Raw genomic sequence first — 12,141 nt, 5'->3', positions numbered from 1 at the left:
ACAACAAGTAGCAGCTAATTATTCCCACTGCTGAAAAGACTATAGAAAATGGAAGGATGCCGTGAAATTTCCAGGTGCCAGAACTATCCATCTTCCTATATGCGTCTCATGGGACTAATGGTTTCTTCCTTTCAGAAATTCCCCAGTGTTACCCGTTACCCTCTGACAGCAGACTAGGATGATTTCTTAGGTGTTGACCTCAGTTCATGTTTTGTTCTGATTCTTGTACGAAATATTTGGAAAAAGGCAACACAAGAGTTGCTGTGTTGATGTAGTTCTTAAAATGCATCCATACAGTGAACAGTCCCTCAGGGTGTGCTCGGCTTGGAGTATAAGCAAAAAATGAGTTTAATAGAATTAGGGTTTCTTCCAAAGGAAAAAGTATTTGGTATGTTGTAATCTTGCATCTCTTGAACTGTGACTTACTTTAGTCCCTGTTGTTACATTTCTTACATATATTTTGTTACCAGAAAGATTTTCTTCTTTCCTTGGTTTTTAGTTTACTTCTCAAATTGTTTATGTAATTATTTGTTGCTGGTTCCTCTAAGAGTTGCTGCTGGTACTGCTGTTGCAGGCCGAAGTTCACAATAAGAGTTTCTGAGCTGTAATTGTTGAGGTTCTTACGGGCAGTTTTTTAACTTGAATAATGTTTTTGGTGTTTTCCTTTATTCATTCTAGTTGCTGACAGATACTCCAGTCCATTAATAATTCATGTGGTTTAGTTTTTTGATTTAAATTTTTTTGCAGGGTTTGCAACTCAATTCTGTGCAAGTTTTATGCCTCCCTTTTATCCAAATACGCATTGACTTGAACCAGTTTCTCTCTAAAGTCCCATTCTTTATCAGAATGGATGGTAAACGCTCTTGCCTACTTCTTGCCTGCCCTAATCCTGAGGCAAACAAAACTTGTTGTTCACTTGATGTGTTGAATTGTGAAATGTGTTTATTTACATAAGACTTCCTTATTCAGGAAGTCAAGTCTCTCTGCTATTTAAGGTTATAAATGAACTTCTGCTGCTTGGCTAGTTACTGCAGGCAACCCTTTCCTGTAAATATTAAAAAGTGTGTTCTGCAGGAGATACGTCAGTATAGCAATGTGTCAGAAGCCCAAATCTTGCGAAGAGATTAAGAGCTGTTTTGCTGATTTACCCTGACAGCTGTGAAGATGTGTCTTACTGGTTCCAGCACATGCATATGAGAATTTGTGTAGTTTTGTTAATGCAAGGGCTGGGACAAAGTAGCTTTGCAGGAAGCAGACCTAGATGTGAGTCCAGTTAAACCAAGACTGGTGTAGCTACTATTATTTTAATGCTTTGTGTAAAATACTTGAAAAAGCAACACAAGAGTTGCTCTTTTCAAGTAACTTATAAAATGCATCCATACAGTGAACAGCCCCACAGTTGTTTAGTTTGCACTATAAAGAAGAAATGAGTTTACTAAAAGTTAGGTTACTTCTAAAGAAAAGGGTTTTTGTGCATGAGTGTATCTAGTATTATGAGAGGCATTGCCTGCTGGCAGGGAATTTATTAGTCATAGAATCATGGAATGGTTTGGGCTGGAAAGGACCTTAAAGGTCATCTAGTTCCAACCCCCCTGCCATGGGCAGGGACACCTTCCACTAGACCAGGTTGCTCAAAGACCCACAGTCAATATGCATATCAGATCAACTACCTGCAGGTTTATGCTTAACTGTTTCTAATAGTGTAACCATAAAACATACTCTCAGTGGTAGCTGCCCAGTAATATGTTATCTTCGTTAGTCACTGAGCTTTTACAAAGAGGGAAGGTGGGACACTAATATGGAAAGTTGGTGCTAGGCAGTTACCCAGTATCTTACAGTGCAGAGTGGTGGATAGCTTAACTGGAGGAAATCTACAGCAGATGCTGTAAACATTTTGCTTGGTACGTGGTTTTGACTGTAAGAGGAAAATCTGATTATTTTGTGTATTTCTATTTAACTACTAGAATTTGCTAACAACCTTTACACAAGAATGTGATACATTTACAAGATATTTTATACGAGTGCCCTAAAAAATTTTGTTCTTGGAACTCATTCTTAAAATGTATTCTTTTTTTTTTTTTTACATGGTAACCATGGAAATACATGCACTGCAGAAAGAGAAGTGTTTGAATTTTCACAATTTTCACACAGTTTTCAGTTTTCTTTGTAAAGTAATACCTGTTATATTTCACACAGGAAGGCAGTCTTTTACACTATAGATCCTGTGGTAGTTGCAACATTTTAGATTACTTGCTGGATAAAGTTCAGCTACAACTGTAGAGGGTGGTACTGCACAGATGAAGCTTAATTCCTCATTACTCACAAAGCACATCAGTGTATGATAGTTGAGGATTTTATGTGTTAATACTTCTTCATGTAACCTTTTATGTATGAACTAATTTTATATATAGGGAGTGTTAAGTACTGCGTTTGAAAGTAATTATATTAAACTTGTAAGTATTAATTTAAAATTTTAACTTAATAGTATTATCTAATAGAATAGTTGAAGATTAATAACTTAAAATTAGAATTACTGCTCAGAAGCTTTTTCAGTAGTCCAATGCTGTACTTTCATGGTCATGTTACAGTAGCACAAACCGTCATTCCTTCAGAAAAGGAGCAGTTCTATCTGCCAGACATAATTGCCCATTTCCACCCCACCTATCCCCTCCCTCACCCAAGGAGGAGCATTCATGTGATGAAAAGAACTGGGAGCTGCTTTGGATTAAAAATAGCTTCCCACGTCCTCCCCTGCCTTCTGTCCATTACTTTTCAATCTGGCCTAATGCCCTGACCTGGCTTGGCAGTCAGCCACAAAGATGCCTTTGCTCTTTCAAGGAAGGTCGTGATAGAGAGGCAGTGGCTGTGGAAGGACAGGACTGGGGTATTTTGTATTTATACCAGCCCATACTGAACACCAAACTGCAGCCTATCAAACCAAACTGCTGTTTCTTGGACTTCTAAGCTTCAAAGCATGTGGACTGTTGGAAGAGAGGAAGCAGATTTACAAATGTGTCATCTCTAGCAGTCTAGAATAATTCCCTTCAATGAACACTTCAAGGGCAGGAAGAGGGTATGAGAGACACTCCTTTTCTTAAGCCAAAGCTTAGTTTTAACATATTCCAGAACTAACTGGATGCCGGTTCTAACTGGTTGTTTTAGAGAACTGGAGCAAAAAATGAACTCTAGTCAATCAGCAAAAGGTTGCTAATAACACTTTCATTTGAAAGGGAAGCCTGGGCAAGAGAGAGAGGTGCCACCCTGAAGGACCAAAAGCCCCAAAGCGATGGAACAGCACTCGCCCACTAGGAATCTGCAAGAGACTTTAGGTCATGTCCTGTGCTTGGATGTTCAGATGAAGCTATTCTGCTTGTCTCCATTGAGGAAGTCTTGCATATAATCAATAATTTAAGATTTGAATAATAAATCCCAGCTTGGTTCAGAGGTTTTGGTTGTTTCGGGGTTTTGAGGGGGGGGGGGGAGGCGGAGAGAGAGAGAGAGAGAGAGAGGCTTTTGGTGTAACTGGAAAATGCAGCATTTATCTGTGTGTGTCTTGAGAGAGGAGTCACTTTTTTAATGAAGTATATTAATTTATAAATTTTCATGAATATTGGGTCTAGATTCTATTTTAGATTAAGAAAGCAGAGTTTTTATCTCATCTGTATTTTTTTGGTGGAAAATTATTGAATTGGGACATGCATGCGTGTACAATTCTGCTGAGCAGAGCTAGTACAAGAGTTGATTGTTAGTGACTGAATAAATTCACTGATTTACATTATATAGTTAAGGGTTTTTAAACAAAATTTCAGGGATTCATATAGAATCATAGGATCGTTTTGATTGGAAAGGACCTTTAAGATCATCAAGTCCAACTGTTAACCCAGCACTGCCAAGTCCACCACTAAATCATGTCCCTGACCACCACATCTACATGTCTTTTATTTTTTCAGTGACTTGGTGTTAGTTGGGTTTGGTCCTCTCTCCCCAGAGTGATCTCTCTTATGTTGTACTTTTGGCATTAGCAGGTTTCACTGCCTCTGGTTGGACCAGTACTTCATGGTTTAAGAAAAAGAATAAGGGGTAAAGATTGAAAATTGGATTTGGAAATAAGATTGATTTTATTATCTATGATAAAAATAGAAGAAGGAAGAAGAAAGTGGCAGTTGTGTGCAGTAGAATATGTACTGCTCAAAATTCAGCAGAGAGAGGTATTATCTCTGGTAGCTGAAAACCCAGCTCCTGTTTTGGTTTGTCTGAATCTGCCACATCTCTTAATGCAGGCTGTTGATGTCTAGCCAGCCAAGTAAAGAGGTGAAAATTAAGTAAGACTTCAACTTTGTTTAATTTACAGCTTAAAGTTATAGCCTGTAGCACTGAAAATTAAGGAAAAAAAAAAAAAAAAGTTGGCTCTTTATAGAGCTCTTAACTGTTGCAAATTTGCTTTTATAGCACTGACAAAATACTGTCTAGCTCAAGACCTCATAATAGCGGACAAGATTAAAATAAGATTTTGCCTGCATTCTAAATTTTGAGTTGTAATGGATGAGAACAACTTGTGTTTTACAATTGCTGCACATTGCAAATTAATTCCTGAATGTGCTCCCCCAAAACTCAGATTCTAGTGCTCTCTTCTAGTCTTCAGGCACTGCAGCTGTAATTGCTCTTAATTTACTGTTTATCCTGTTTCTCTCCCTTTTTCTCCATGGTTTTTCCATGCCCTTCTCCTCTCCCCTTCTTACCAGTCCTTTCCAGTATTCCACAGAAGTATTTACAGTGTGCAGTTAGATTAATTAATAGCACTTCTGTTTTAATAGCAAACTTGTATGCAGTTAATAATTCTTACATGATCCTTCATTTACTAAGAACTTTTAGGTTTTGTATTCCAGCAAATGAGCTCTTTCAGAACTGCTCTGTATGTTTTGGGATTATTTTAACTGAAGGTTCTTATCCATTGCAGCTGAGTAAGTTAGTTTGCCCTGCATCACCAGTTTTTAACATAATTAATGTTTAAAAAAAAATATAAGATCAAAACCTTGCTCTTAAAGTAAAAAATTGGATAAATGAGATCTTAAATTGATGCAGAGTTTATTAATCTAACCTTTGTGACTTTGCATCTCTTAGAGCAGAAAAAAGACAAAATTCTTGCTGTTTGGTTTTTCACAGGAGAAGCCAATAAGTGCATCTCACTACAACGTTAAGACAAGATTGACTTGCCGTGTACCAGGCTTATATTGCATTGGACTTTTCCCCACCATTTTTGTATTGTGAGAAACAAAATGTTTTGTTCTTGTTGACGGTCTGTTTCAATGATACCATTTTAGTTTGTGTTTTGAAGAGTTTCCCAGCTATTAAGATGTTAACTGGTGCTCACACTATTTCCTTTGAGTGTAGTAACACTTAGTTGTGTTTGTTTTCAAAGACTTGCCAGGATAGAAAAATTTTGCTGTAAGCCTTGTGATATTTTTCCTGCTAATCGAAAGAGATATTTAAAGGTATTTAAGACAACAGGTTAATGGTGTAAGAGTGGGACTTAGAACTTGAATTGTATGCTTCTCACTTGCTTCTGAAATGTGATACCATAACCACAGAATTCACTGAGGCATCTATATACCTTCGATAATGTTTAAGGCTATAAATATTGTTTTTATAAAAATGAAATATACACATATATTCACCAGAATCTCTTCATATGTATTTATTTTTCCATTAAATGAAATTTGGAGATTTAATTAAATAGCCCATTTAATTCCAGACTTCAAGTGATTATATTACAGTTTTGGAATAGAAATTGAATTGTATTTTGATAAAGGGCATTTTAAATACCAAGCAGAGATTGGCATTTAGCAGAGCAGATGGGGGTTTGCAGTGGTGCCCAATGTTTAGTCTTAATCAGTTTAGTTCTGGCTTTCTTGCCATGAATCCTATCCAAATACTTTCTTCCCCCCCCCCCCAAAAAAATTTTCTGGCTTGCTGGCTTTTGTGGGAGATGTGCTTGAGAACAACAAATACTGTGCATGTGGGAGGTGGGAAAAAGGCAAAGTAATTCATGGTAACTCTTCAGGACTGCTCCATCCACAGATGGAGCCTTTCCCTCTGCTGTCATTGCACCCCTGCAACTGAGAGCTCCAAAACATTTTCATTTTTTCAGGGGCTTTCCTCTGATTCACTCGCTCTTAAACTGTGTTTTAGGTCAGAGTACTCTTCATAGTAGTTGTATGCCATTTGTTAACAATTTTTTTAATAAGTTTGCTAACTTTTCATACAAAAGTTCATCGATAAAAATATGTGCATTGTGTGAATATACTGTTAGATAACAAATCTGCTGTTTGGGGGTACGTTCAGGGTTTTTTTTTTTTTGTTTTGTGTGTGGTAGGGTTTTTTCATTTGTTTGGTTTTGGGTTTTGGGGGGTTTTTTTAATACCTTTTAATACCTTCTTGTATGTAAGTATTACCTAGGATCCTCTTGATCTTTAGCTCCACTTCCCTTAGAAATCTCTTCCAGCAGACTTACCTGTTTTTACCACCATGTTGCCTTGGTTCTGAGTCCAGCTCTCTGCAGGCCCAGCCTCCCACCCTCTGTGATACGCAAGGGATAGCTTATATCTTGCCCAGCTGTGTGTGCACCTGTAGCATTTCTTCTGACCAGGGTTTGAACTGAGGCAGTCAGGAGCTATGAAACCACTTCAGTTCTTTCAGTTGTAACTCCTTGGCCATTACCCCATTTCTTCCTACCCTTTTCTGAACTTCCCCAGATTTCCTATATGCTTTGGGTGTTTGCATTGCATAAAACTTGCTTCTCCTGCCAACGATTGGTCTTGCTGGTCATGAAGAGCTAGGTTTGGGCTGTGCGTTTGTGCTTACCTCATCTCTGGACTACTTGTGCATCCTCTCCACTTCCAGACGATGCCTTTCCTGACACTTCCAGGTGTTTTGACCACTGTTGTGGCACTCATTCTGCCAGGGCTGTTGCTCCTGCTTTGCCCTCTCCTTCCAACACCTTCCTTTCTTGAGCAGCAGCTTTTCCTCCTTTTGTTTCAGCCTCCTTCCCTCCAACTTCTGCTGTACCAGTGAAACCAGTCTGAATAGGGTCTGTTTGCTGGTCTTTGCGTACACTCCTTGCATCCTCATCTTCACTTTGCGCAGCCCTATATGAGTGATCCTTGCTCTTCAGTGCTTACAGGAGCCTGTATATCAACATCCTGGGTTCTGTTTTTTTTGACAGTCTTGAAAAATTCAATCATACTTGTATGGCGACCGTACAGGATTCCCAAATGCATTCCAGTTTGCATACAGCAACTCCAGCTGTGCAGCTCAGACTTTTCAAGGGGTTTTGTTGTTGCTGCTGTTGTGTAACAGGACTGAAGTTTGATTGTGAAATTTTTTTGGAGACTGCTTGCCATTTCTGTGCTATCCACCACATGCCATGCAATTCACAGATGCTGGTTTTTGGAACAAAGTGCTAAGTAGTGGGAAGATCACATGATTACAGGTTTTATTGTAATCCAGCATGCTGCAATAAAGATAGATACACTTGTTAGCAACAGTTCCTTGGGTGTGTGTGTCTTGGAATGGATTAATTATTAAAGGTACCAACTTGATCTCCTGAAGTTTTGTAAGCTGTGCTTATTTCTGTGATGCATCATTTTTCCATACTGAATTTAGCTGCCTTTGGTTTTTTCCCTCTTTTCTTCGCTCAAACATTCTGTGATTTAGCATGAGTCATTCTGTCTGTGTGGGAAAGTGCTGGTTTATTACAGGGTCCGTTCTTGAGTGGGGAGGGGAAAGGGTGCAATGTGTTTGTGTTTTCTATGTGTTTGTTGTGGAAATGCATAAAACTTTTTTTTTCTTCTCTTTCTTTCCTCTCTTCATCATCTCATCTGTGTGGGTGAATGTTCCTGCAAACCCTTGGGGAACCTATAGAGACTTTTGGTATGCTCATTCCTTCATTAGTGCCCAAAGTCACAGATGTTAGGAACAGTTTAAAGACTAGAAAAGCAAATGAGAGTCACATCGTAACAATGTAAAGTGGCTAAAAATGTGCACTTGCGGAAAACTTCTGTCATCTTCTAATAATAAACCTATTTGTTTGCATCATCACAATAATACCAATGGCCACTACTATCCAGTTGGTGTAAATTTTGATTCTGCGCTTGAAATGTAGAAATGAAATGTGTTCTCCTGTAGCAAGAGCTAACATTTTGTGAACGAGAGAGAATTTTCAAAAGTACCTATCCTATTTCAAATTCTAAGCCCCATTTTCAGAAGTGACTGAGGTGTATGCACGTAAGTTGCCTAAATTCTATTTGAAATCACCCACTGAATTGTATTGTGGTGTAGGAGCCCAGGTGACCTCTGAAAATGAGAACCAGGCACAATTTGACCCACTTTCTCATTAGGAAGAAAATGTAATTCTAAAAACATACCACAGAATATGAAATCATTTTTAAAAGATAGTGATTTTAAGATAAATGAGTGCCATTAGGTAGCTTTATTTTGAAAATACATGTTCAATGCTGCTTTCCAAGAAAAAAAGAGTGAAAGTAAAGTAGAATTGAGGTAGAAGTTTTGTTGAAGGAGAGTTTGTGGCGTATTGATGTTCTAGAAATGAGATATTCTTCTCATGCTTCCACAGTTTGAATATTTCCAGCTGGATCACATTTTTTTCATAAACAGCATTCTTTATTCTGTAAGTAGAACAGAGACAAAGATGACTACATGTAAATGTTATTGTATATTTTTATAAATACTGAATAATTATATTTCAGCGCAAAATATGTGGAAACTTAAAATATTTACTTATATGAACAATGGAAACTGCATGAGGGATATTTAAGACGTACTATAATAGAAAAAAATTAGACCGATTATTTCAAGTTTTGGTTGTGCTGTATAGTGTCGAAGTTAATGTTCACTTCTAAGCTACAACCACTTAAGTTTGAAGGCTCAGGTTTTCGGTAATCTTAATGATCATCTTGTTTTTTTTCTTGTCATTAAGAGAAAATAATGTTCATGCTACTTTGACATAAATCGATGTTTTAAAAACTTTATCAGTGGTCATCACTTGTATCAAGTCATCTCTGTTCTCCTAATGGAAGAAGGATCATCAGGCATAAATCTGAGCATTGTTAGCTTCCCTTTTTTGTGTTGAGAAATTATTTCATGCCACAGGAAATCCTGTCCTTTTCTCAAATTAGGATCATTAAAAGTCATTACATGAGTAACCCCAATAATTTAAAAACAATGGAAATATTTTCCCCACACAGAGTAAATATGTCAAATGTTTTTCTGATTACCTACTAAAATATTTTTAACTCTCAGGGAGTTTTAATGCCAATTTAAAACAGTTCTTCTGATATGAACTATGTTTTTCTTACTCTACTTAACCATAAGTTTAGGGTAATAAATATGTTCCTCCTCACTCATACTGCTTGTTTCTCTTACAATAAAATTACTCAGTGGATATCACGCTTTAAATACTTTTCTAACCTTGAGGTTTGCCAGAACTTTGGACAGTTACTCTGAAATTTCCATTATATTTATGCTGCTCCATCAGAACCAGTGATGGTGGGAGCAATAAACCTCCCTTGAGTGTTTTGTGATAGTTGAGTCCCATAGCACACTTGGGGGGGGGGGGGAGGAAAGCAAAAAAATTAATGACAATCCTTCTCCAGCTTTTACTGCTACTGTAACTGTACTGGTAATAGAGAGTGATAAGAGAATTTTTGAGAAGTTCTCTGTATAGACATTAATATTATCTGACAAGAAAAGTACAAAAAAGTTCTGATTCATCAGATGATTGCTTACAACCCCTTATAAACCTAATTTTTTATGACCATCAGAAGGTAAAATACAGTTGCTAAAACATGTATTTCTAGGTATTGACCAGAATAATCTTGGCACTTTGAGTATTTTTAGAAATTGCTCGTGGTGGAATGTCACAGTACAGAAAATCCACTATTATTAACATTACATTATGTGAAATGATTCAGAGAACACAAAAAACAGTATGATATTTTCTTGATTCTGTGACTCCTTCAGAACCACAGCAATATCTGAAACACCTCTCACTTATGACTGTGCATTAAGTAATCTGCATTGATCTGGCTGATAATTGATATTCAAAAAATGGAACAGCTGAAAGATGATCTGAACAAAATATGTTGGTGCACATTTTAAACAGTCATCCAGAATTTTGCTATCATTCAATTCCTTCAATTTCAATGGAAAATCAATATTAAAAATACATACTCTCTGACTGTGGGCATGCCTAATGTGCAGTGTTGTTGTAGCCCTGTGCTTTGTCTTTGCTTGCAGTAATGCTGTCCATTTGGTACTTGAGCTTGCAAACACTCTTTGAATAAAGGTGATGGGGGGAAAAAACAATGAGATTGACATTACGCTCCATCAGTTGAAAGAAAAATGTAACTTTTATTTAACAAAAATAGATTAAAAGTCTGTCTTTGTGCAATGGCTTTTTATAAAGGTCAGGTGTTAGTGGTTTTTTCCCAGCTGAATTAAGACCATCTTGCATCACCTTAAAGCCTGCTTGCTTTTACAGTATTGTGAGTTATTAGAGCTGGTGTAGTTTAAGTAATTTGTGTAGAATGATGTAGTTACTCCAGAAAGCTTAGAGGTCACCTGGAGATATTGTAGAAGTTATATAGAGGCATTGCTGCTTGCTTTCATACATGGTGAAAATACCATATTACAAGTTCAAGAAAGAAGTTGATAATGAAGTTTACGTATTTTGTTAACAAAGCATCTCCACTGCATCCATGATGAATTACATTAATTAAAATGTACTTTTTTTTGTGTGTTTTCAGTGAAAGAGTTCCTAGCCAAAGCCAAAGAAGACTTTTTAAGAAAATGGGAAAGCCCCCCTCAGGTATCAGTCATTTAAGCGTTCAATAATTTTCTCTATTGCATTTTTTTGATTATTTTATCACTGTGTTATCAGTCTGTAATGAGCAGCGCTGAAAACAGAAATAAGTTCAATGCAATTTTTCAAGGAGTTCCCATTTTTAATGTCAGTTTTATCATTGAAGTTCATCAGCAAAGACTCGGGTCTTCTCCAGATTTAAGCTGATAAAATGCTTATACTGAACAACAGCTTTCTCTTACCAAGAATGACGTTCGCCATCAACATAAGACTCAAAATCTATTGGCGTGTTCTAGCTGGCTTTTTATAACACTAAGTGTTGGCACATCTGTAATTTACCCTGTTAATAATTTCCACCATGGTATTAAAGGGAATTAAGGGTATTAAGTCTACTGCATGGGGCTTGGGGGCAGGTTAAGGAGCTTGTTAGAGAGACATCTTTTGAAAGTTGAACTTGGGGGTTTGGGTTTTGGGGGAAGGGTCATTGTCATTTTTAAAGCAACATTTGAAATGCTATGGTAATGAATATCTGAGAAAATTCACTCAGTGGTATGCTCTCCAGATAGCTTTCATGTAGAACTGTCTCTAGAGCTTGGGATTTTTTGAGTGTTCTGCTGTTCTTGTTTGTGAAACATGGGGGGGTTATTTATCTGCATGTTAAATTCATGATCTGTTTACTGCTAAATGTTTCTTACTAAGCATGTGTCATCTGTACGGACAAATTATGGAAATGTTGATACAATTCAGTTAAGTCTTTTTCTGTTCTAATGAGTGCAATGTAAAATTTCTTATTAAAATTTGACAGGCACAAAATTATAACAACAGTATAGTTGGCTATTGTTGTCCTTGATAAATGTAGTTTTACTCAATCTTCTTTCATAAGTGAATTCAATTCGTAGAGTTAAAATTGTCGTTGGGTATTAGATTGTAAATAATGTCATTATATCCTTGTACATGTAGAATACTGCTGGCCTAGATGATTTTGAGAGGCAAAAAACCCTTGGAACAGGATCATTCGGGAGAGTTATGATGGTGAAACATAAAGCCACAGAACAGTATTATGCTATGAAGATACTGGACAAACAGAAGGTTGGTGTAATTTATAGTGTTTTTTTTGTGGTACAAAAGAGTTTGATGTAGAGAAAGATCTGGTAACTGTGGCTAAACTGTATTGCATTTACTGTGCTTAGCCCGTGGCGCTTGGATACTGGTGATACTTTAAACACTTGACTTTCTTTTTTTAGCTAGCAGATTCAGTTGTT

General features: G+C 37.0%; 1 protein-coding gene across 1 annotated transcript in view; it reads left to right on the top strand.

The window, feature by feature from the left end:
• Positions 1-12,141, top strand: part of PRKACB (protein kinase cAMP-activated catalytic subunit beta) — a 74,327-nt gene that overhangs the window by 44,613 nt on the left and 17,573 nt on the right. Inside the window, exons 2-3 of the mRNA XM_068406005.1 lie at positions 10,824-10,885; positions 11,840-11,968. Coding sequence (XP_068262106.1) covers positions 10,824-10,885; positions 11,840-11,968 — 191 coding nt within the window. The remainder of the gene's footprint in view (positions 1-10,823; positions 10,886-11,839; positions 11,969-12,141) is intronic.

The sequence above is a fragment of the Nyctibius grandis genome, chromosome 8 (assembly GCF_013368605.1).
Source record: "Nyctibius grandis isolate bNycGra1 chromosome 8, bNycGra1.pri, whole genome shotgun sequence".
NCBI classification, from domain to species: Eukaryota; Metazoa; Chordata; class Aves; order Nyctibiiformes; family Nyctibiidae; genus Nyctibius; species Nyctibius grandis.
The sequence above is the reverse complement of the archived record's forward strand: the minus strand, read 5'-3'. Positions and strand labels throughout refer to the sequence as shown.